Source organism: Protopterus annectens, chromosome 15.part0, assembly GCF_019279795.1.
Source record: "Protopterus annectens isolate FY-2018-M chromosome 15.part0, PAN1.0, whole genome shotgun sequence".
Classification (NCBI taxonomy): domain Eukaryota; kingdom Metazoa; phylum Chordata; order Ceratodontiformes; family Protopteridae; genus Protopterus; species Protopterus annectens.
Window position 1 is genome coordinate 674,598,940 of NC_056749.1, and position 27,566 is coordinate 674,626,505.

At 38.6% G+C, this 27,566-nt stretch overlaps 1 protein-coding gene across 4 annotated transcripts in view; it reads left to right on the forward strand.

The window, feature by feature from the left end:
- The window catches only part of ATP11C (ATPase phospholipid transporting 11C), a 1,720,948-nt gene that overhangs the window by 1,580,093 nt on the left and 113,289 nt on the right, over positions 1-27,566 (forward strand). For all 4 annotated transcript variants that reach the window (XM_044057530.1, XM_044057531.1, XM_044057529.1 and 1 more), the window contains one exon: positions 9,623-9,750. In XM_044057530.1, the coding sequence (XP_043913465.1) occupies positions 9,623-9,750 (128 nt within the window). The remainder of the gene's footprint in view (positions 1-9,622; positions 9,751-27,566) is intronic.

Sequence of the window (27,566 nt, forward strand, 5' to 3'; positions counted from 1 at the left end):
AACAAGACACCCCTCTATGGTAAACTGTCTTAATGACTTCCTTTTAAAATTTCCAAGCACTTATCTTCTGACTGCCCCTTTGGGGAAAAAGATTGCTCTTCATGCAAAGAACTGGGAACTCATTACCCAGGACAAATGGGTTTTAAATATAGTGTCCCAGGGATACAGATTTCACTTCCACACGTTGCCAATGCCAAGTGGGTCGCTGGACCTACCCCCAAATCAGTGGGCAGAGGCTCAAAAACAAGCACTTTCTCTCTTAAGCATGGGGCCTATTCATCTGGTACCAGAAGAGGAAAAGGGACAAGGTTTCTACTCCAGCCTTTTCCTGGTACACAGAAAAGATAAATCATGGCGCCCAATCCTGGACAAGTCAACTCTAAACACTTTTTTGGAGATTCCAAAATTCAAGATGCTGACTCTTCACCAATTACCTCCTATGCTTGGCAAAGACACCTGGTTGGCAACACTAGACTTAAAATAAGCATACCTGCACATCCCAGTCAGGGAATCTTGCAGAAGATACCTACGCTTCAAAGCAGGCTACATGCACTATCAGTTCTCTGCACTGTCCTTTGGCTTATCTACTGTGCCCAGGGTATTCACAAAGTGCCTAGCTCCAGTTATTAAATTTTGCAGACAAAGAAGTATTCAAATATACCCATACCTGGATGATTGTCTAATTCAGGCAGAAAGCCAGGACATACTTTTGAATCATCTGGCCTTTGTACAAAGAATTCTAACTTGTCTGGGGTACACCATAAACGAAAAGAAATCTCAACTGGTACCCTGTCAACAAATTACATTCCTGGAAGCAAGCTTGAATACAACTTCCCAGATGGCATACCTCATGCCAGAAAAGCAAGTTCATTTGACAACATACTTCAAACAAGTCGCCACAAAAACCCTGCTGTCTGCAAAACAAATACTGCAAGGCTTGGGGTTCATGGCCTCCTGCATTCTTCTAATTCCATATGCAAGACTGCATATGAGGAAACTACAGTGGTATCTAAAAAGCCTATGGAGTCAACATTCTCACAGCCTACAAACAATGATTCCTGTCATACCTTGCCTATGCCTAGAGTTCCTTTGGTGAACAGAGGCCTGCCACCAAAGCAAGGGACTACCTTTCACACCACCCCCTGCCACCCAAACCCTAACAACAGATGCATCAGACTATGCATGGGGGGCTCACCTGGCAGGGAAGTGCATTCAGGGCAAATGGAACCCAAGTCAAATGCACCTGTCAATCAAAAATAAATGTTAGCTGTACAGAATGATCTGACAGCCTTCAAGGACTACATTCTTCCAGGACAACTAATGGTAAAGACGGACAACACCACCATTATGTGGTACATAAACAAGCAGGGGGGTACACATTCTTACTCCCTCTCCAGACTAACCATGGCATTGTGGAACACAGCCTTGAGCTACCAAGTGCACCTATAAGCTCAATTCCTGCCAGGAAAATTAAATACACTGGCAGGTGGACTAACCAGAAACCTCATGGACCCACACAAGTGGAAACTGGAACCAAGGAATTTCAACATGTTGACAAGCGAATGGGGGAGCCCAGATATAGACCTGTTTGCCTCCCCCCAGAACTACCAGTTGGACAAATTTTGCACAAGGACTCCCCACAAGCAAGCCTGGAAAGTGGATGCTCTGTCCTTCAGCTGGAAAAACCTATCAGTCTATGCCTTCCCCCCACTGCCTCTGCTCTCCAAAGTACTACTAAAAGTCAAACAGGACAAACCAAGGATGATTTTGATTGCTCCAGACTGGCCGTGCCAACACTGGTACCCCCTCCTGCGCAGTGTGTCATGGTTATCCCCATGGCACCTGCCTCAGACTCCCTCCCTGCTGTCTCAGCAGGGTAACCAGATTCTGCACCCTCAGCTTCCAACACTAAACCTTGCAGCCTGGCTAATTACTTAAACTCTCCCTTACCATCCCTCAGCAAACCTGTGATGGATGTCATCTTAGAGGCAAGGAGGCCTAGTACTAGAAAATCTTACACTGAAAAATGGAAAAGATTCTGTGCCTGGAACCAATCTCAAGGGATGAGCACAGCAGCATCCAATGTACCTCAGATTTTACAATACTTAGCTGAGATGCTTCACAAGGGCCTGTCTTTTTTCTCCATTAAAATCCACGCCTCAGGCATTTCAGCTCATTATAAAACAGAACCTCCCCTCTTCTCTCATCCACTGCTCAAGCAGTACCTCAGAGGGGCCAGAAATTTGAAACCACCCAGGAGAGCTCCAACCCCAACCTGGGACCTTAACTTTGTATTGGAGAAACTCACTCTACCTCCTTTCGAGCCAGCTGCTACTGCAGACTTAAAATTTATTTCTTGGAAAACAGCTTTCCTTTTAGCAATCATTTCAACTAGAAGGGTATCTGAATTACAGGTCCTCATGGCAGTGGTGCCTTTCATCATCTTTCATGCGGATAGGATGTCACTCAGAACCAGTCCATCCTTCATGCCCAAGGTGGTATCCAGTGTGGCTCTTAATCAGTCCATTCATTTGCCAACCTTCTTTTCCAATCCACAAAACAAAGGGAATGGATTCTGCATTCCTTGGATGTGCACAGACAACTTAGATTCTACTTGGACAGGACTAAACCTCAAAAAAAAAATCTGAGCAACTGCTTGTAGCATTTGCTGCAGGGGCAGAGGGGAAGTCTATTTCAAAACAAACAATTTCTAAATGGATAAGCCATTGCATTCATTTCTGCTATAAGCACCATGGAAAACCTATCCCCCAGGGGATCAGACCTCACTCCACCAGGGCTACATCTACTTCTACAGCCTTTCTCAGAGGCGTTCCTACCAGGGACATCCTAGAAACTGCTACCTGGAGTTCTGTACATACTTTCACCAAGCATTATCATTTGCCAATTTTCTCTAAATCCAGAGCTGGCTTTGCCACTGCAGTCCTGCATGACCGTATAGCTGGCCCTAATGCTATCTAAACTCCTCCTCCCAACCTTAGCTTTGGGAATCTACCCAAATGTAATGACTGCAACAGTGAAACACGAAGAACATAGTACAGTTGTGTACACTTACCGTAAATGTAGATGTTTGAGTTTATTCACTGTTGCAGTCCTGGTTACCCTCACTCCTGCCCCCTAACTTCTTTTGGCTACACCTCTACTTTCCTGTACTATGCTTAAAAGCCTTTTTGGTGTATTTGCTTTTTTGTTGGAGGTATACCTTTGTGTTTTTATGTTTAACTGCTCCCCATTAGGGGGGCACCTGACATCTGGGGCAAGAAAAACTGATGTAATGGCATCGGCTGCATGTTTTATACCCCTGACGACCTGACGTCATGGAAGAAGGGACAGCAACCGACGCAGAACCAAAGACTTTGTTAATCAGGCTGACTGAGGGCAACCTGCAGGCAGATTACCCAAATGTAATGACTGCAACAGTGAATACACTCGAACATCTACATTTATTATGGTAAGTGTACACAACTGTACTTTCAGACTGTCTCAGGAAATGTTCATCTATTATTTCTATGCTATATGCTAACTACTGGAGAACATGAGTGTAAAAGTAAAAACTAGAACCAGAAATACACGAGTTCATCCAAGTGATGTTTATTCCACAGCAGAAATTTTAATATAATAAAATGCAGTTTACGTTGAACTATAGATATTCATATACAAATGTTCTAAAAACATGCACAGACACTGATATTATAATGATGATCAAACTCAAGTGATGAAGAGCAAAATGATACAGAGATGTTCTGCTGTAGTTTACTGAACAAAGAGTACAGTTGTGTAAATAAACCTACCATAACAGTAGTTTGAATCATGATTGTTCCAGTAGCCTTAGCTATATGGGTTATATCCTGCCAAGGATATAATAGCTGGCCAGCTTACAAATCCTCAGGGCATCTTCCACACACCCAAACTGTCAGGCAGCTCGAGCTGAGCTGACTGAAAGATAAGTTTGGAAGATAAGTCGTTCAGCGTTTTCCAGTCAACAGAGCGAGGGAGGCTAACCCCTGTAAGGACAATGCCAATGACAAAAAAATAAATGTCCACATTCTGGCATACAAAACGCACCAGAAAACAAGGGGAATGGAAGGAGGGAGCGGCTACCACTGCAGTGGTCATTCAGACATTTACTGTCATGGTAAGTTTACTTACACAGTTGTACTGTGTTCATCACATTGATGACTGCTGCAGTAGCCTTAGCTAAAAGGATAGATTACCCTAGCTTACTACATTTGGGATGTGAAAGGAGAAGAGTCCAGGAGCCCATAGAGAATGGTTCTAACAAAGCTTGACCTGGACCTAGAAAAGGAATCAAACATATAGCAATTTGTAAAAGTATGTGTAGAGGACCAAGCAGCAGCTTCCAGAATAGTTCTGGAATCCATCCCTTTCCAGAAAGTTATAGATGAAGCCAGAGCATGGATGGAGTGGCCTTGACCCTGCCTTTAATAGTTTTTGTTATAGTGAGCATAACAGAAGGTAATAGCCTCAGATAACCATTTGGAAATAGTCTGTTTTAACACAGGTTGTCTCCCCTTCTTACTGTCACAAGAAAATAAATAATCTGAAGATCTGAAAAAGTTAGTTCTGTCAAGATAATACCCGAGTTGTTGGTAGACATCAAAGGTATACTGTATCCTTTCTTCCTCATTTTTAGATTCAGTAAAGAAAAATGGGAGATGGATAGTTTGACTGAAAGTAGTAACTTGGATTCCACTTTAGGCATAAAAGAAGGATTTGTTCTCAAATAAACCATGACCCTGTGGAAAATTAGATAGGATTGACTCACCATAACAGCTTGCAACTTATTTTACCGTTCTTGCAGAGGTCAGAGCAATCAGTAAAACTGTTTTCCATGTTATGAACCTCAAGTCAAACAGGTTAGCTGGTGCTAATGTAATAAGTGTTAACTTCTCTAATACAAAATTAAGATCCCAAGGAGGGGCCACCAGTTTACTTTGAGGCTTTTTGTGTAAAAACTCCTTTCAAACACATTTTGACATGAGACAGCATTGAAGGAGGAGGATCAGTGGGCAGCCATGCTAATATGGCCGATAAATGAACCTTGACAGAGGAATAAGAAAGGCCAAATGATAGTAACTCATGCAAACACTGTAAAACCAGAGAACAGTTAGTCCTGAATGGGTGCTGGTTATGATGGTGGCACCAACTAGAAAACCTTTTTTATTTGCTAACTTATGATTTTCTAGTAGCAGGTTTTCTTGCCTCCATTAGTACCAGCTGCATGTTCTCGGAAAACAGGCCCCTAAAAGGAATTAAGACCCTATCATCCAGGCAGTCAATTGAAATTGATAGATGTCAGGGTGTGTCAAACACCCATGGGTTTTGTCCGAGTAGATCCAGTCTGTGAGAAAGGTTTTGATAATTGCCTCTAGCCATCTCCAAAAGGAGGGAGAACCATGGTTGCCTTGACCATAAGGGAGTCGCCACAATGATCTCTGGGGAATCCTTAATCTTCGGAAGTGTTCTGGATATTAGTGGAAAAGATAGAAAAGCATACAGGAATATTCCTGTCCAAGGAAAAAAAAGGCATCTGTCCACCAGCCTTCTTGCATGGCGTCCTGGAAAAGAATCATGTTAATTGATTGCTCAGAGAGGAGGCAAAGAGGTCTACTTAAGGAACTCCCCACAGATGGATCAAATCTTGGAAGACCCATGATCTAGTTGCCATTCATGAGGGTCTGACCTGTTTCTGCTCAGCTTGTCTGCCACACAGTTTTTCTGTGAGAGAATCTAGGATGCCTGTAGAGGGAGAATGTGCTGTGATATTTCCCAAGCTAACATGGCTAGTCTGCAAAGGGGTATGACCTGTTTCCCCTTTTTGTTAATGTACCACATGCCTGTTATTGTCTCTAACAACTTAGAGGTCCCGGGGACAAAGATACTTCAGAGAGTTTAATGTCTTGATCAGGGCAAACATCTCCTTAATATTTATGTGTTTGCATCTGTCCTTTGTGTCCCACACACCCTGCACTTTTATTCCTCCTGAAACTGCTCCCAGAGCAAAGTTCAAGATGTCTCTGGTGACTGACTACTTTGGAGCAGGAGGGAGGAGTCCTTGGTTTAATGATATCCCTTTTCTCCACCAAATGATTTTTAGTTTTGAGAAACCCCAGCACTAGGATTTGAAAAGACAGTGTGTTTGTGCTGGGACCAAAGAGACTTCAGATCCCACTGTAACTTTCTCATGTGAAGTCTTGCTTGGGGTATCATGAGAATCATAGAAGCCATGAAACTCAAAATCCTGATGCATTCCTTCACAGTGAGCAAAGATTCACTGGATAACCTTAGATCTAGGTATAGATGTATTTTTCCTGTGGAATAAAAAGTCTTTGAACTGAGATATGTAGTTTACACCACAGGAATATAGTCCTCTGTGAAGGAGTCGAGAAAGACTCTTGAGTGTTCTCTTAGAATCCCAGCTTGTCTAAAAGGTCTCTCACATAAGACAGAGATTCCTGGCAGTTTGAAAAAAGACTCTGCAAAGATAAACACATCACCTAAATATGTAAACTATGGATACCCTGTAGCCTGCAGTGAACTACAGCAGGAGCTAGACACTTTGTGAACACTCTTGGTGCAGTGGATAGTCCAAAGAGGTAAGACAGATAACTGATAATCCAGACACACAGAACCTTAAGAAACTTCTCAAGTCTGGATGAATAAAGATATCAAGTCTGGATGAATAAAGATATGATGATATGCATCTTTTACGCCTAGTGTTACCTGAGAACTTGAAAGGGGAGGAAGAGGCAACAGGTTTTGAAGTGACATAATTTTGCATTTGAGTATTATCACTAACAGGTTTAGGAAAGAAAGATCCAGAATTGGTCTGCAGACATTTTCTTTCTTTGACACTAAGAGCATCCTTAAATAAAAACCTTTCCCCGCCTGAAAAGGAGGAAGTCTTTCTGTCACTAATTAGGACAGCATGTGATAATATCAGGAGGAAACAAGAGTCTGAACTGGAAAATGAGGAATGACCCCCTGAAAAAGAGGAATTTCCTCCCATTGCCATCTGCAACCCTGAAGAATAAGCTTCAAAACCCATTTGTCTGAAACTATCTGTTGCCAAAGAGAAAATGGAGTTTCAGACGTTCTGGAAGAAAAAAAAGGGCCATGATAGGAGATGGTCACATGGTCTCTTAAACAGTCATTCAAACTTGTTAGACTGGCCTTGGTTTTTGGAAGTTCGAGGCTTCCTTTTTGAAACCCCTTGCAATTTTGTCTTAAACATCTGTTTACTTGTATTTTGATGAGTGTTTATTCTGCTTTTTGCTGTAACTGATTGAGGAATTAGAGAATCCCTTCAAAATTTTGGAAAACGAGGTCTGAAATATCTTAAACATTCCATCGATCAGCTTACTACTTTCACCTCTGTTTTTGACCACCTCTGCAGCAGAGGGATCAAAAATTAAATCTCTATCCAAGGAGGAATTTAAAATCTCATTTTAATCTCATCTGGAAGGTACTGCGAATGCAGTCATGCAAACTTCCTCAAAATAGTACCAGTGTCCATAGCCCTAGAAGAAGTATCAACAGAGTCATACAATCACTGCAAACAATGAATAGTGCCTTGAACAATAGAAGAAACTAAATTATTTAAGGCAGAGTTTTCCTTAGAAGAAACTGCAGACAGAATATTCTTCATGCTTTCATAATTAGAACAAACTTTAACATATGAGCCTGACAATTCAAAATTCTGAAAATCAGAGTTATAGAAGCATATACTTTTCCCCATAATTATCAATAATTTTCCCATCGTTTTCAAAAAGAGTAGGACTGGAAATAACTGTTTAGCAGCAGTGGGATCAACTAAAACTATATCTGCTGGGTCAGGTTTGGGAATAGTGTATAAAAATCTTAAAAGACTAAGGAAATTTTAACATCCTGTCTGCTTTTTTTTTTTTTTAGGGTCAGCTGGCTGACTGTCGGGGAAAATTGAAGCCGGTAACACACACATCCCCTAAAGCAGACACAACAGGAGGAATGGGTGTAGGTTCTGGAAGTTCTTCCTTTAACAACATATAATATTGTTGAAGGACGGAGAAACCTCATTGTTCTCCCTCTGAAAACACTGGCACATTCTAGCAACAGTCTCAGAGAATGAGAAACCCCCACAGGAAGAATCTGAAACTGAGCTCTTCTCTTAGTCTAAATCAGAAACCTGATTAAAAAACCCTGTATCTGTCCATTCATCTTCATTTTCAGATTCAGAATCTTAAGTCTCTTCAGGAAATGAGGAATCCCTATTTCTTTTACTACAAACTACATTACAAGAAAGATCAATAGCCTGAATTAAACCCTGAACCACACCCAGTAAACTAGTCCTGTCTAAGGAAATTTGAAGAGGAGTAGATACAAGCTTGATTTTCTGTTTCTTTTTGTCAGAAAAAATAGAGCTAACCGTGTTACTAATGCAACAGCAGCTTCACCAGGGATGGGCACAGAATTCTAACACAACAGGAGACTCCCCTGTCCCCTCTTCCAGGACAAACAAGAACGTCTCTCTCTGGCTCACTGAAGGGACCCCAACAGCCACAGAGGACATGGCTAACCCCAGGTCCATAGTTACTGCAGGTGCTATAATAGAGGGATCCATGGTAAAAGAAGAGTGGTCTAAGGTACAACAAATGACTGCAGTAGAATCACCCACATGTGGCTGGGGCAAATTGCTAGCCTGCTATGGTGGTAAAGGCTGCTTAACTTGTACTTGGAATAAGGCCTGATTGTGGGTTTGGTAGTTTGTTCCATGGTTAAACTAAAAGTGGTACTTCTTTCCCATGAAAGACAAGAAGCCAATGTCAGTAAAAATTGCAAGTCTTTAAAAGTCAGTTTTTCAAAACACTTTTCCAGCCCCCAAAAGTAAAATAAATACATTCTTTGCAGAAAAAAAAATTCAGTTACTTTACACAAATTTTAAACTGAAAGGAAAAGTGAGTTTTTGTTTTAAAGTACAATACAGTCTTGTGACAATCTTTTAAAACAAAAATTCCTAACTTTAAAATAACATTCCTGAAAAGGAAAGTGATAAAATGGAAACACTATTTAGAAAGTGGAAGATTTTTCTCCAGTGGGAACTTACCTTTCCAGCAAAAGAACAGCAGAACAGCAGAACAGCACCAAGCTAACAGTCAATCCTTGAAAGCCTCAGAGGAGCATACTCTTCGGTGGCAGTAAAGCTCTGAAGGGCTTGGCAGCCATACTTGTCTTTTAGTCATCTCAGTTCAAGCTGCTTGACAGTTTGGGTGAGTGGTAGGTGCTCTGAAACTTTGGAAGCTGATTAGGTGTTATATCCTTGGCGGGATATAACTCATACTGCTAAGGTTACTGCAGCAGTGATCAGTATATGATGACCTTTTTTGTTTATTAACACTTGTGATGCTCTTTGAATGTCATGTGACTTGCATGCATTAGATTTACATTTCATTCTGAGGATTGGTAGTCCCGTATTAGTGTTTTTAAGCAAAATTTGTAGCCATTTGCATCAGAATTTAAATGAATGCAATGAAAATATGAAGAAAGCTCATCACTAAAGTGAAACCCTTTATCTGATCTTTTATTTTTCTTCCCTGATGGATGACAGCCATTATACGATGCAGCATATCTCACAATGTACAACATCTGCTTTACTTCACTTCCTATCCTGGCATACAGTTTGTTGGAGCAGCGTACTAGTATTGAAAGGCTCAGTACAGAATTCAAGTTATACAAGTAAGTAAGATCAGCAAAATCATAAGGAAAAAGTAAATTTTATGTCAGTTAAAATATGCTCAAGTATTCTCTGTGTTAAGAAAAAATGCTCATCTCACTGCCTGTGTTTGAAAGTATCTCCTGAAGTAACTATGTATGTATGTATGTATGTGTACATCTTTTATATTTCTAGAGCAAATATTTTTTGTAAAATGTAATATTGTGATAGATAACAGCAAGGACCTATATGTATTAAGCTGTAATAATGACTCACAGTGTGAATGCAGTAACTTTTCCAATAATTTAACATTATAACTCTGGCATTTTCTTCTGTCATTGTTAATATCTGTCTACTGCTGCAAACATTTCACAATACTTTGGGTTATGAGAAAATTTGACCTATATTGAAAAGTCTTTAATAACCTTTCTATATTTGCTGAGCACATACATAACAGTGCACAAAAGCCATACCCCATTTGTCTAGTTTGATTCTTATAGCATATTTCCATAAAACTATAAAGAAGTAGTTCATGACCATTTCATTAAAAGATGATTAGCCATTATATGGAGTTATTGCAAGGCATAGTGTTACTGCTGTTTGGAAGACTAAGTGTGTGTGTTTTATGTATATGTGTATTTTTATAAATATCTAAGTGAAGAGGTTGCATAATGGTTAAGGTGTTTACCTTACAGACACAAAGTGCAGGGTTTGATTTTCACATGGGGTAGTTGGCTAGGCTTAAAATGACTCACAGGTGTAGTTAGTATAGTACTAATCTATGAACTTGTAAACACACACATCTGTGCTTGTGTGTATGTTATTAGCAGCTTTGTTAAATTCCTGTAGTGCTGTAAAGATGTTAAATGCAGCAAAGGTGGCACTGCATCTTTTAGTAATGCTTACATTACTTATCACAGCCCCTCCGCCAGATTCTGTTCAGCATCATTTACACCAGTCCCACTTATGCTGAACTCTATCCCATATAACACCAAACAAATCCATTCTCTATGCATATGATCTTAGCATTAACCAAAAATGACTCTTTCCATTAAAGATTAATTACAAAATAACAAACATCGCTCTCAGTAGGATATTACAGTCTCAGTATATATAACCCCTGAAATACTAAACACCTTTTGTAAAAGCAGATAAATTATTTTGTAAGCCATCTAACAGCATTCTCAGACTACTGCAGTCTGCTAAAAATTGCACAAAATTAAGCCCTACAAGCAACAATATATTTTTATTTATTTAACCTTTGTTGACTGGGATAGTTATAAAGCATTCTACTTTGTAGGTCATTAATGCTACCTGCCAGATGCCTATATATTTCTCAGATAGCCCATTTAGCACACACTAAAGCATCTCACCCCAAGTGGAGATTGCAAGTTTGCATTAGGACAAAACACTAAAATATATATCACCTTTACTTACCAACCACCAATTACAAATTCAACACACTTCATGCAACCTTTCTTACTGTCTTGGCAGTATATCTTCTTATTACTGCATGATCTCATTTTAACTAGCTTGGGTAAATAAATAAATAACTACAGATGTCCACCTTTCACAGTCTCATAAGTCATGCAGCAGCACACCGATCCTAACCCTCAATCTGTAAATAATTCACTTCTCAACATCGTATTTACCAATATGCCATGTTGTTGCACATCTTCCAAAATATTTTTAAATTCTGTTCGTGATCATTGACCAATACTTTCCAAATGGTTATGTAACCCCCCCAGAATCCCACCTGTAATACCAGTGGGCTTTTATTGACAAGAAGAATCAGAGCTTCATAATCATCTCTGCCTTCTAGGTTGAACTTCCCTGTAACCATAAACTGACCCAGCTGAAGTCCTTGGCTTCTTCTCAACAGTCCTGCAAAGCCGTGCCAAATAAAATCTTGTCTTCTTAGTTAGAGAAGTTACAGGGAAAATACATGCCATACATACCCTTTGATCACCCCCCAGACCAAACTATAAAACATACACCTCTACAATCTATTTCAGCACCTAAAAATTAAATTAGGATCCTAGTTAAAACTGGTAAATCCATCTGTCTTAAAAAAAAAAAAAAAAAAAAACAATGCATTCAGAAACACTGAGATGTTTCTGGCTGAACCTCTTGCAACTTCTAGAAAGTTCAAAAGCCAATAACACCTCTAAATCACATACCCTGAACATGACCACCAAAAGCACTAAAGTACATCTCTTTTCTAGACCTATTATTCCCCCACTCCCCCCATTATTCCTTTATCAGAATGGACACCTTCCTGATATGGATATTTATAATGATGTAATCAGCCTTTTTCTCTTCTGTAATATCGCATCTAGCTGTTCAGACAACTAACAGACCTCCATGCTTCCCCAAACCCCATGAAATATTTTTTATTTAGATGCTTCCTATTGTCTTTGGACCACTTCCTTTGTTTTAAACCAAGTATAAAAATAGGGCTGAATCTGTGAACATTGCTACCATTTATGTGGTCCCCCAAATCTCAAACTCTACAGCTCTTGAATACCACCACCCTATTGGCAGATTCTGTCTGTTAATAGGTGTTATCCTTCATACAGTTAAGACATGTTAAACAATTCTCAACTTGTTTTCTGCCCAGGCTATAATGCTGATGCATTTGTTACTAACACAATCTGTCAAAATATGCACTAGGATGAGCAATGCTTGTAAACTGGTGCAGAATACTTGACCTAATAGATTGCACTTTTCTGTTTAGAAAACGTCTTTATTTCTCTAATTCTGTTATAGTATGGTTCAAAATTATCTCACTGACAAACCAGTTAAAATCTTTGTATATAATGCCATTTCAAGCGCCTCCACCAAAACTTATGATGATGACTTTCTACAACCCAAATGAGACAGTAACAGCAAAACGCTGCAGCTATAACTAGAAAGTCAATTTCTACAACACTGACACTGCTTTTACTCTCATAAACCATGCTACAACGTACACAGAACTCTTTGGTACTAAATAGGGGACTGGCTAACAATGCCCCAAATTAGTTAGAGGACCCTCAGGAAAAATATGTTAATCAAATCATATAAATACTTAGATACATACCTTGTCACATTTACCATCCTGCAGAGATCACAGTTTACACAATTCTTAATAACTTAAAATGCTAACACAACCTCAGTGGCATGTGCCAACTCACTGCCTATATCCCTCTACAATCTACTTTTCAATGATTTATGCCCACCAATAGATAGTGAAAATTGATCAAAATAATTTCATTATCCTGCAAGGAATTAACCCTCCAAGTTTTAATAGTCTCTTACACCCACACTTCATAGTCAGTATTATAGAAAGGGTGTTTTCCAGCTTTTATCAGTCTTCCATTCACTTCTTTAAAGCCTGTCTGCTAGATAATGTTGAATACTCTACTAAATGTTCCTGTTTCAGTCGTAACCCACCTGGCCTTCTTTACCTAGTCTTCCCTCTTGTACTTTCTTTTGTCTCCTTCTGAGACTTCTGTTCTGTTGCATTTCTTCCACCTCTTTCTGCTATGATTCAGTAAGTTTAAATAATAAACTAGCTCGTATAAAACTGCTACATGGCTATCTAAATAAAATCACACCATGACTGGGAATTGCACTACAGACGTCTTCTACTGTACATGTCAGTTATATAAATATTCAGTACGTACATAATCTTTTTGTGTAAAAAAAAAAACGTTCATACATTTATGTCCAGCTCCATGTTTGAGTGTACTGCCTCTCTGAGTAATTCTTTTATCTTTGTGTAAATGGCTTCTAAGACTTTGGAATACCACAATGTACTGACGGAAACCAAAACTTCAGTCAAATGCACATTCACTCTTTTTAATTGTAGCAATATATATGTGTGTGTGTGTGTGTGTGTGTGTGTGTGTGTGTTTTCACAGACTTATCCAGTGCATCACACCAGACTGAAATACCCACACACACACACACACACACACACACACACACACACACACACACACACACACACACATTAAGTTCAAACTGGGTGTGGGCTTCTGCAAAATATTTCAAATATAATAAAAGCCAAAGGGTAAGTTCTGTGTTTCTAAGGTATAGCCAAGCAGTCCACTTATGTTGTACTGACGTGGCAAAAGAAACTGAAACATGCATGTCTACAGCTAGCAGGGTTTGGCTGTGTTGGCCTGCATGTACACACAAAGACTTTGCATATATCCCATGGGCTTCCACAGCTGGAGGTTTAAGGTATTACACAGTGAAGGCTGTAGCTTGTCTGGGTCTGTCTTACAGTTTTTACTGAATGTTTTGTCTATGTTACCTTTTTACCTTTGGACTTGGATGTTAGTTGGAATATTTTGCAGGCACCTTGATGGCAATTGACATTAGGCTTGATTTTAAGCTCTGAATATTTTAAAAGTACAGCTAAAAAATCCAATTATGCTGTACTGATGAGGTAAAAAAAAAATAAAAATAAAAATAAAAAAAAATAAATAAATGGCATGGATGTATACAGCTCATGGTATTTGGCTTTTTTGGCATGAATGTATCCATAAAGACTTATAAAGTAAAAAGTCATTGCCATTTAAAAAATATGTAGCTGAAGTACTTTAAAAAGTAATGAGAAAAATGTCCTGGGCATTCAAAAGCCATGTAGATGAAACACTGTTATATCCTTAAGGGTCATTTCCATATGTGCCATGAGCCATCACTATAGGATGTTTAATGTATTACATAGAGAAGGTTCTAACTTGGCTGTCTGAGTCTATCTTATGGTTTATATATATATATATATATATACACACACATATATGCGTGTGCGTGTGTGTGGTTTTATTGTGTATGATCAAACTAATTTAATGTTAAATTAAAAACACCTACAAAAATATTTGAACAAACACAATAGCAAAAATGAAAAATATGGAATGAAATAATATCAAGAAAGGAAAACTATTTCCTCTCCCAGTATTAACTATACCCCCCAATACTAGCATCAAATTTGTCTGAACAGTGGCAGTGTTACAGTTGTAGGGTTAGGGTGAGAGAAGGGGCAGTGTTAAGGTTATGGTTAGCAGCCATTACTAAGGTGGTATATAATTTTGAAATGTATATACTCTTTGAAGCTGTAAAAGCTTGACATATAGAGATTATCATGCACATACTGCGGTGTTTTTTATATTCTTCTTACTTCATCATTGTAAGGTTAAAATGTATAACAGAATTAGTGTAAATCATTCTTGCATATGTGCACACTTTTTTCTTTTTTATTCTCAACAATCCATTCTCCTGTTTAAGCAGCTCAACAGTAATCATAACGCTAGTGCTTGTTTGACTTGCTGTTCTCTGTTTGACTATTGCTGATTTTTCTCTGCATTTGCTTTTGGATTGAAATTGTTCATTTAAGGTGCAATTACTTCTATTTTTTTATCTTTTTCTTATATTGCATTTTGTTTTGTTTCAAGTTTGTTTTTTACAGTTTTAAGAGGTCTTGGCTAGGGTCAGCTAGAAAAAAATTATTTTGCAGACACTGAATAACACCCAGATAATTAGTGGGGGGAGATGAAAAATAGCATTCATCATTTAACTACAAATATTTAGTGCATCTTTATTTAGCTGTAGTGCTTGTCTGACTTGCTGTTCTTGCCTTACTGTTGCTGATCTCTGCATTTGATTTTCCTACCCACCCTTTCTGCTGCTGCTGCTGCTGTTCTACTTTTAAACTTGGTGGCGTTTGAGTTGCCCTCCCCTACTGTAAATCTGATTTTGGACACTCCTCCCAGTCTCATCTCACCAGCTCATTCTATTGAGTACTGAGAGATCAGCTGGGAAATCCCTCCTCCCTAGTCTCTTAAATGTGAATTCTCTTCTATTTCTTACCTTCCCAGTTACTAAAAATGCACTTTATTTGGGTGCTTTTACTCTACGTGTTTGTCTTCCTTCTTAATTTAGTTTTTGCTACACATTCTTAGTGTTCAGTCGCTGTTAATCTGCTGCATGTATTACTGCTTGTTAGTAGCCTGATTACATTATTCTAAGCCTCTTAGTTTTGATTTAAGCACTTGGGCTTCAAACTAGTTATCTTATATAAGGAAGGTTTGTGGTCTACACTCTTGTAGCAGGAGAGGTAGCTTACACCATTCTGAGCTGAGAATTACTAGTAAAGGCTTATTGTGCCTGTTATTCTAAGTGTCTTTGTTTTGATTTAAGCACTTGGGCGCCAAACCAGTTATTTTACATTACGAAGGTTTGTGGCCTACACTCTTGTGTTAGGAGAGGATAGCATACACCTTTCTTGGTTGGGAATTGCTGGTTGAAGGCTTATTTTATCTGTTATTTCTAAAGTTCCTCATCAAGTTCCTTGTCTTATTGACCTACTCAATATTTAAATTTCCCTCACTCCTCCTTGGTAGATCAGTAGCTATAGATATGCACTTCCCAACTCTCTCTGTGGTCAGTGTGGTTGAGATGGGTATTCTGAGACATTGTAACAATTGCTTCACGTACACTGACAACCCACTTATTCTTAATAAAACAGATAAAGTATGCAAGAGGTGTAATTATACTTTAATGCTGGAGGAAAAACTCTCTTATACAACCAAAGCTAATCCCACAGAGGTTGTCAGTGACAGTTACACCACACCTACTGTACAGAGCAAAGACCATACATATACAACTATTTATGCTGAGGCATTTACTCTTAAAACACTAAGACATCCTGCACAGTACAGTCAGAAAAAGGGTCCTCAGCCATCATGTAAACACTCTATTAAAACACCACCCACAGCTGCACATAGTAACACTGTATCCAGTGCTGCTTCTGCTAAGCCTTTAAGGAAAACTAGCACACAGCAACATTTCCTGGTCATTGGTGATTCTATAGTGAGGCACACTGATGTCCCCCTCACCAGACTATGTAAGGAGAGAAAGACATGGTTTGCTGCCTTTCCGGGGCTAAAATCCATCAAGTCGCACAGGCACTCAAGTCACTGACCACAGGTACCTGTATGACTCTGTCATATTCCCATGTGGGTGTTAATGACCTGTGGGTGTTAATGACCTGAGAAGTACCTCCCTTGACTATATGAAGTGAGACATGATTGAGCTCTCTGATTATGTGTCTGAGGCAGGTATGAGCCTAGCACTGAGCAGCATATTACATTCTCCAGGGATGATGCCACGTTACCAACAGAAAATGATTGATTTTAACAATTGGTTTAGCTGCTCGTGTCAATCCAAGGCAGTACAATATCGGGTGGATGTGGCTGAAAGACTATGCTGCTTTGCCAGGGATGGTCTGCACTTATCACGTCTAGGATTTTGGATATTGGCAAAGACCTTTTCCACCCCTATGAAGGAATATCTGAAGGTGGTACTGCTCAATGATAAAAGTATTAACAAGAAACTGCACTCCCCACAAGCCTCCCTTTCCCTGGAGAGAGTAGACCTCTGTGTAGTAACAGAGATATGGTTTAAGTTATGGAGAGTACTCCAGCAATGCAATATTACAGCACCTTTCACATCTTTAAACTAGCTACTGCACAGGAGATAATTAAAGATGGAGGGATCTCATTCTATATTAAAACCAGCCTCACATTCAGACTAGTAAAAGTGTAAGACCCACTGGAACTCATACGTGTGCAACTCACAATAAACAGGGTCTCGTACCATATTCTTGCAACCTATAGGTCTGCCTTCATATCCTGTGACACCCATATTACCTATCTCAATGTACTAGAGTCCCTCACCATTCAACCTGATACAGTATTCATGGGGCATTTCAACTACCCCTGTATAGATTGGGAATCCTTCACCACTTCTAAAGCACAAGCCCAGTGATTTCTAAATTTTGTTAATATCAACATCCTGGAACCATTGGCCCATTCTTCTGCCAGGGGTATAAACATCCTTGACCTTATACGAATGAACATGGCAGGGCCAATGTTTCTCACCCAATGTATTGTCTTCCCTCTTCAGATCTGACCATAAGATAGTATTACTTGAAATGAAAATTAAATTCTGGGATCCAGTGAAACCAAAAAGCTTTATGAACTATTCCAAGGGTATCCTGTCTCTACTAAGAGACACCCTGGTTAAATTGCAAGCACCCCTAAACCCAGTAAACACCATGGCATATACTGAGCTATTTACAACATCTCTATGCAGCCATATTAATAGCTTTATAGAGTGAGCTGTGCTGAGTCATATTGAGAATAAGACAAACTCAAAAGACAACCCACCTGGGTGGAATCTCAAAATCGGTTGTTAATACAAACAAAAAAAATATTGGCGAAGCATAGGTGGAACAGAGCCATACATACTAAAAGCCCCCTGACCAATCTAAACAGGCAGCTGAGAGGGTTAATTAATAATTCAAAGGCTTAATTTGAAGAAAAAAATACCTTTTCAGGCAAAGGACAACCACAGAGTTTTCTACAGCTATGTCCGTAACCTCAGGGGAAATGCACAACAATGAGCAGAACTTATTGTAATTCGCATCATCCACACCGAACCAGAGGCCATTGCCAATCTTTTGGCTGACAGGTTCAGATCCCCACCCCTCCACTCCACCCTAATAATCCAAAGGAAATACCATATACAACAACCCCCCAACCATTACTAGGGAACAGGTCATCAGTGTACTTTCCAAGGTCAAACACACTGCATCAATGGCCCCAGTAACATTCTGGGAAGTTTAATAAATCACATGAAGCATGACCTGTCTGGTCCACTTGAATCAGTTTTCACCTGGAGCTTACAGTTAGGTCATGTGTCCAAGGAACTGAAGATGACAGAAGTAATTTCCCTGCACAAAGGAAGTCCAACCACTGATCCTGGTAACAACAGGCCATAAATCTGACCAGTGTCATATGTAATACCATGGAAAGAATCATCATGGATGTGACAGCCTTCCTCTGGCCAGTAATCAAGGATCCTCAATCCTGACCACTGAAACTATTGAGGAACGTTCACTTGGAACAAAGCTAAATGCACACAGTATTTCCAGATCCAGCTCTGTACCAAGCACAATTTCCCTTAGGAGCACCCAGGGAGCACACTCCAGTCCTGGGGCTGGGTTTCCCCCTCTCTCTTCAAGCCCCAAATAAGACTCCCCACTGACACACCTATACAGTTAAGTCCTTAGCAGGGTGTTCCAAGCCAAGTCCTCCACCATCCTCTCTAAATCAGTGCACTGTGTCCCTTTTCAAAGTAGCTGGCATACGCACTCTCTTTGAGCTTTGGTTTTCACATACACATACTTGGGAAAGGCTGGCACAGCTTTACTAGCACTACCACTTTTGCCCAGACTATAAGATAGATACACTGCCACCAGAACACCTACAAAGCCAGTTACTCTAAGACTGTTATGAAGATACTCAGTTATACTGAGTAAAATTAATACTAATACCAGTGGTAATGTTGACCAAACAGCAAGGCTTTCAGGAGCGGCCATAGTGTCACCAAATAAATATAAGTACTCTCAAAGGTTAAAATAGTCTCAAAAAGACCAGCCACAATGAAACGTTTAAATATATTTAGTAGTAAATAATAAAAGAACATGAAAATACTAAATATCTATTTACAATGAACACCTGAGTTTCATCACAAGAAATAAAAATAACACAGATGGAAAGGTTCACACAGATACAGAAAAACAATACTTAACTAATCTTAAGATATCTTACGATATTTTTCTGACTGATCTAAAGAATTACTGTCCACTAGTTCACTTACTACAAGGCAAGATGATGTGGGTGAGTGGTCCTGTTTTGTCAGGTTTCACAAACAGACTGCTGAGAGATAATTGACATCTCTCACTAATATCTAAATATCGGTTTACCTTTGTTTTGCCGCACATGGTGTGTGTGAAAGTCCTGTTGTGCGACCCATATTACCAAAATATGGAGAACATTGAAGGATCAGATGTCGAAAATGGTTTGCTGGAAAGCCATTTCCGACATTTGATCCATGTGTTTGAATGGCAAAAAAAACTTTGCTTATTTGTTATTCAAACACATGGTGAATCGGCTTGTCGTTTTTTGCAGCTGTACTTCCGGCGTTATGCATGTTGGACACATGGCAGATGACAGTTCAAAGGTAAACCCTAAATATCATTTCATTGCTAGCTATAGAATGACATCACATCTGGTCATCTGACTCTGGATCCCACACTACCCCCTTTACTAGAAACTGAACCAGAATCTAACACATATGTGTCATAATACACACATGTAGAGCTTTGTTAAGATGTGTTAAAGCATCTGAAAGCATGCTCTAAAACAATTTTAACACTTCCACTCTTCCTACAGAGCTACTAAGACAGGCTTTTCATAGACATTTCGTCTCTGGCTGCAGTCAGAATTGTAAGATATAATCTTTATGGCCTAAACTGGATAATTTAATTTCAGACTATTTTTTCAAAGTTAGCTTGATTGAGATTAACCTCTTCTCTTCCAGTATCATTCATTACAATATTTTCATTTCAACAGTTATAAGACATTCTGACATACATGTGTATTTCTTTTCTGTCCAGCAGGACCCACTGTTTGTACATTTTTTACACAAACAGATTTACAAATACATTTTTCAGCACAAGCATCTGTACAAATCAGCTTGATATGCAAATGACATATCATTTTTTTACAAAACTCCAGCAAGCTATGCATGCACATGTTACACATCCACTGCCCTACTTTTCCTGGCATAACTGGCACTATCTCACATCATCACAATGGTCATGATAAATGAGGACATAGGTAGCCTGCAAATGCTGGAGTCATCACAGTTTGGCTTTGTTAAAAGAAGTTTCTTGCCTATTCAGTGGACTTTTTTGAGATGGTCACCAAATCAGTGGAGGAACATAAGACTATGCATAAAGCTTACCTTGACCTGACCAAGGTTTTTGATGCAATACTCCACTCATGCATTATAGACGAGCTCACTAATTGAGGTATCAACCCCTTTATCAACCGCAGGATAGCCAGCTGGCTCACTGATAGGACTCAGGAGGTCAAAATAGGTGAGGTCACCTCCACCAAGAAGCCAGTCACTAGCTGAGTCCTCCAAGGCTCGGTAGTGGGCCAGCTCCTTTTGGCATCTATTTCTCTGAACTAGAAGCAAATGCTGAAGATTTACGGCTGTGTAAGTTTGCAGATGATTGCAAGCTGGGGATTATCACCAGCTTCCCTGCAGACACTAGCATTCTTCAAGAAGGTTTATCTCTGACCGACAAATGACGCCAAAGCCATGGTCTTAAACCCATCCATGTGAAGCAGAGTTCATCTATTACCCAATTTAAGCGCAACCTAGACCATTGGATGGGGAATAGAAAATGTACACTGGGCCTGGCACCCTTGTCCCTTATGGACAGTTAATAAGTGCCTGGCCCTCAGTGTCACCCTCAGTGTCCTATTTGGATACAGGACATCGTTATTCTTTCGGGAAACTTGGCTAGGCTTAGAAAGGCCTCCCGGGTCATTAGCCTAGCAATAATCTATGAATCAGAGACTCATTTTTCCTTTAGTCAGTCTGTATACTTAGTATTCCATATATTCTTAACTTATTGTGCAATTTAAATGTAAATGATCTAAACTCTCCTGCATCTACCTGCTATGTTACATATATGTTATTTCTCTATTCCAAGTCATATTGCATCCTATTCCAAGTTGTATCGCATCCTGTAAGAATCTTATACCTCTTCTTGAGCTCTGACCTTAAGAATGGTTCTTCCTTTCCACCTTCCTTCAAGCTGCACTCAGTTCTGGGACTATTCAGTGCTGAATTTTACTATCTAGTTGCCTCCACCTTCCCTATACAAGTATTTAGTTTCCATGTTTTTTTAACTCCATCAATTAAGCAATGACATTCTAATGAATATTGTGCTAGTACATTGCATTTCAGTTTGGCTGGACCATACCTTTGCATCGGTTTATCACAGTAACTACAGTCTCTCCTGTTTATAAATTTACCGCCATGTTGAAAATCACATTTACCCGTTATTACGTGCCCTTTGATCCTTAGTCAGTACCATTTAGACCATCCTCCTTTTTCATTAGTTTTAATTATCTACAAATTGCGCTTTATTTATACGCTAGGTTTTAGTTTAACATAACTATAATTATCTAACTCTTATCAATATTCCTTATTGTGAACTTCTTGGGTAACTTTATATCTGTTTCACAGCTTACACATGTGCTACTGACCCCAATATAGAACTTTGAATTAAAACATCTTTAACAAACTACTTTAATTCTAAATCAGTTTTATTTCCACAGATATACGTACATTCAACATTTCCAAAAATGGAAGTTCAATCTTCTTGTAGAATTAAGCTTACTGATATTTGTTAGTACACCTTTAGTCTTCCAAATTGACTAATTTATCTTGAAACTTTTATGATTTATTTGGTATCATTTAAATTTGTGTATACAGCCTCAAGGTCAAAAACGTAGCTCCTTCTGTAGATGTAATAGCTTATCATAACACGCTTTCTCAGATTATTTTACTCGTTTTAGCAAATACTAATGAACATTAACATTCTTGCATATCACTTTAATTTAAACCAGCAGTCTGTATCTAAGCAGATCACCTAGCATTATTAATATTCAAACACATTTTGTGAGCTGTATTATTTCCTGATCATGAGGCAAATTTAATGCATAATATGGTTAACTTTGTATTCGGTGTCTAATATGTATATTGTCTATATTTGCCCTGTCCATTATCAAAAAAGTATATCTTCTTGAAGGGATCAGCAGTGCACCTCTGTTTTTGTATTTCACTTTAAACAAATAGAAAATACATATTGTAGGGGGGAAAATACATATTGTAGGGGGGGGAACACAGTCACAATACTGAGTATATATCTGACTAAGTTCTCATAATCAGCAAGTTATAGGAATGTTTCTATTGTCTACTAATTGTCGTCACTACTTTAATTTGTTTATTATTATATGGTTAAGAAACACACACATTTATATAAAGGGTTCCCAAAATTTTGAATTCAGAGTAATTCAATGCATTTTAATAATATATGTGAAAGTTTAAAACATTTATATTATCTTAATGTAAAGTAGTATTCCACAGACTGCAAAAAATCAAATTGGTCAATTTTAATGAAATAAATCTAGACTGCTCACTGGGAGTTCTAATGGTAAAGATGAAACTTACATACTTTATCCACAAAATGTGAATTCAGGATTCACTGCAGAAGACACTGATGCTGGGAAAGACCACAGACAAAAGAAGAAGGAAATGATAGAGGCTAAGATGGATGGACAGCATTAATGAAGCAATGAATATGAATTTGCAAGAAGTAGCTGTTGATTGGCCTAGTATGCTAAAGTCCTTGAGGTCAGATAGAGATGGACTTGACTAAATGACTAAAAAGCAACAATTTAAAGCTACTAAATAAACTTTTATAATTCCCAGTATAATTTGTCTTCAGTTTATTCACAGTCTGATACACAAAATCAGTTAAATGGCCAACAAATCCACTCACAGACTAAGCCAAATAGTATCACTTTACAAAGCAGAAAAGTTACCCTTGGCCTGTCATTAAATGTTTTATAGCTTCACATCAAAAGTCAAATTTCAGATGTTAGTATCATTTCCCAAAAGAGCATTTACACATTCATGACAACTACCTCTGTGATGTATCCTATCAAGTAGATAAATAGTTCCTGTCCAGCCATTACCAACCACATACTGTAGTTAAGTAAACTCTTTTTTTATGTTGACCATCCAGTTCTTTTCATTCATCTTCCAAATCCATAGGACTTCTTATCAATCAGTTTAGTAGAGCTAAAGAATTCCATTTCCTGACCATCTTTATCAGTTAACAATGGCAATTATTTCAGTTCAGTCATCACTGTCTTTGAACTTGTGAATACTGACATGCCCTCTGTGAAGAATAATGTAAAAGGCTAAATTTTGTTTTCCTTCTTCTGCAGTCATTGATTGCGTTCACACACACTAATCTCTATTTGTAGTTAAACTTCAAAGAAATAATGTTCCATTAATATTGGCCAACCAAACATCTCTTTCCCAGCTGCTACAATTGCCACAGAACTTGTTGCTTCTCATACCATGACATGGGCTATACAAGAACTGTCCACAGTTTACGGTATTTCTGCCCAGCCAAAGTTAAGGGCAAACACTACTCTCATTTTCCAGCTTATCTTTGTGTACTCACTCCAGATTGCCATCTTTGTTTTCACAAAGATTAAACAGTCTGCTTCCTCCTCATCCTCAGGTACTCTGCCCAGCCTTAATTTTCTTCTCCATGCCATTCCTTCTAATATTAACAACTTATGAGCAGTGTATAATAGTTTCCCTAAATATCGCTGCTGTTTTCTCATGTAAAACATGCATTTTTGGCAACATGATATCATGTTGGTCATGAAGAAACTAGGATTCAACAATTTCACAAAGCTTCAGACTTTTATCTTAGCCACCATTCAGTTCTGATAAATGTCTCAAGTTGTGTAAAATTCCTGCTAATGTTTTACCAGCACCCTTTGTATTGAGCTATACTGAGACCTTCTCTTTGTCATCACCATCATCATCATCATTTGTAGATAAAGCAATGGTCTCTCAATCTACCTCGCATCCTTTTCCTTTTTATCCAGTCCCTCCTCCATCATTGTAAGTATGACACTTTCACACACCCTTGCTCGCACAAATTCTTCAAATGAATAACTTTAAATGACAAAATCTATATTATTTTAATCTTCCACAAGGAGAGACCAGAGGAGACTGCCATTCATATAAACCACTGCAGTATATTGCCATATTTTCTATAGTTTTCACAGTGCCTAACATGTAAAAACCAGTGGTTAAGTGAATTATTTTTGTAAACTTGGTCTGTGTTTGCAGACACCCTATACTTAAGCTTGAGTGGGTCACCCTCACGCCTGTAACTGACTAAGCAGACAGCAACTGCTTAATTATATGTTTAGCATTTCAACTGTTTATACTTATTTTTTGTGCTTAATCTTGTAGTTTTCTCATTTTCTACTAATTTATCCATAAACTCTATATATTAACCAACAAGAAACATTAGGAGAATAATTTCAGATATGCCTCAGTTTCCTAGAACTAAAGGAAAATGAAAACCAGACACATAGCAAGTTCTAGAAATCCATTCTTAAGTGAGTACTATGCTAGCTGCCCTTGTGGGCCATTTTAAGCCTAGCCAATTTCCCTTTTTGTGCTCAGAATAACCTGTCCCATTTAATCAGAGGTTGGCCTTCCCCATCCTATGGTTGATAATTATACATTTCCACTAATGAGAATAACTGGAATCATACCGTAGATAATTTGAAGGGACCCCTGTATGTTATCAACCATTTAAGACCTGCCTCTGTCCATTAGTAGTACAGGGGGCAGTCCTGGGGTAAATATTCTGCTCCTATCCATAGATCTAAGTTGCTGTTGAATATGGACAGGGATAAACATTTTTATGTGAATGGGTAGTCTGTTCCATAGCAACACTATCTTCTGTGAGATATACCCTCTAAACTGTTCTGTTTATGAAGTTTAGATTCCCTAGGCCAAATATTTCTGATGCCATTTGACTTGCTGATGTGCAGTAAATCCATCAGTAATGGGTCGGAGGATGTATGTATGCCAGACACATTTCACCTCTTAGCAGTATGTAGGATATCAAGTATAGTGACAAGGTTTGTGTTGTTCCATGTAGGACATGTTGTTTAGGCCTTGTATTCTTTTAGTAAGTTATATTTGTGGGCATTCCAGTTGTTGCATGTGTCTGGACAGATGCATGCCAAAGGGGGCATTATATTCAATGTCTGGCCTAATGAGGGCTGTTTAAAGGGGGGGGGGGGTGATGACTTCTCTAGATCTAAACACAGTTCCTTTTTTATAAGCATGCATTACAAAAGAACTTTCTTTCAACAATGGACACACGTTGAACAATCATTAGGTCATTGTTTACATAAGTTCCCAAATTGCAAACAACTGAGTCAACTTTTAGGGGTGAATTGTCAATATCATAATTCACCGGGGGAAGATGACTTTCCAATGGGTACAATAATGTATTTTTTTGCATTTAGTTTCAGTCCATAATTTTGGCACCAGTTATATATTTGGGACAAACCTTCCTGCAGGATGGCCAAGTCATTTGGGGATTCAGTGACTGCTCCTAGTTTGCAGTCATTTACAAACTTAGTCAGCTACTACAGCCCTATGGTATTCGCTTTTACTTCAGAAACGTAAATACCAAACAAGAGATATCTTAGCACAGAACCCCAGGGACTCCACTGGTGACTGGTCTATTTGTAGAGGTAACTTCCCCTATTTTGATTATCTGCATCCTATCTGTGAGCCAGTTGGCAATACAATGGCTGAGATAGGGATTTATTCTCAGTTTTATTTTGCTTTTCTACAATGCCTGAGTGGGAAATAGTGTCAAAAACTTTGGCCAGGTCAAAGTATGTGGTTTATACCATTTTGCCTACATTCATTGCTTTGGTGACCTTTTCAGAAAAATCCACCAGGTTGAGTAAGCATGACTTGCCCTTGATCAATCCAAACTGAGACAGGTTCAGTGTTTGGATGTTCCCTATGTCCTGACTGACTAGTTCCATGATAAGCCTTTCCATGGCTTTGCATATGAGACTGGTCAGACTTGTGGGTCTGTAATTGCTTGGGACTGTGGAAGGTCCTCCCTTTCACAAAAGGAAATACTGCCAGCCCAGCTATCTGGAATTTTGTAAGTAATACTACCTCTTCATGTAATTTCAATCTTTCACTCTCCTTGTACAGCATTGCACTTTTGCATTATTTTGTACTACTTGCTGCTATTTTTGTATCACTTGCTATTCTTTTGAATTACTTCTGTATTGTGTCAAATTATTATTGTACATTGTTCTATGATTTATTAAGTAAATGAGGAGGAGCTTTTCTCCCCAGGCCTCTGCTGAAAAAGGACCTGCGTCCAGTCGGACTTTCTCGGTAAACAAAGGTAAGATAAATAATAATAAAATGGCATTTGGGAATATTGATATGATTCATACAGAAGTGTCTGTAAAGGTGTAATATTCTGAGCTAAAATGCAACCACAGCATGCCCTGCTGGCTTAAAATAAAAATGTATATAAACTGTTGTAATTGTGTAAATGTATGTGTTTTAACAGTAAAAACTAGAATATAAAGGGTTAACTTTCAAAACTTCAAGAAAATAAGTTGAAATTAAATTGTTTTACGATTGTGCTATAAAAGTTATCTCTCAGTTTCAGTTCAGTAGCAGGCACAATATCTAGAGCTAGAAGTTTTTGTATTGTCTTGGAAGAGAAGTGATTACTAGGTTTGAGATGCAGAAGTGTTTTATTGCTTTATGACTTCCTAGCAGCTGCACAGCTCTGAGCAAACATCTGAAGTCTATGTATTTTTTACACAGAGATGCTAAATTCTGTTAGTTTTAGCTTGGGAACTAAAGTCAGGTGACAAGAAGTGATGTCATTCAAGCTAACCCAGTAGTAATATTTGATATTAATTTAAGAACTCTCTCAAAGAGAGAGAGAGAGAGAGACTGTGCATTTTGTATTTTCTCTTTGACCTAACAAGAACATCTACTCATTACCTCCTTCTGCACTTGCCCTGCTGTAAGTTTTTAGGGCATAGTAACTCTTTTATTTTCAAATAGAAATATAGTAAAGTACAGCTTAGATGTTTTCTTTATTTGAGACTGTCCTGTAATGTTGTTTTAAATATTTCCTTTGATTTTGAACCCTGATGTCACTGTTTACTTACTATTTTCTTGTTCTTTTACTATTTATTTATTATTAAATATATTTAAACCTATCTTTGTGACTGATATTAGTCAGACATATGTAAGC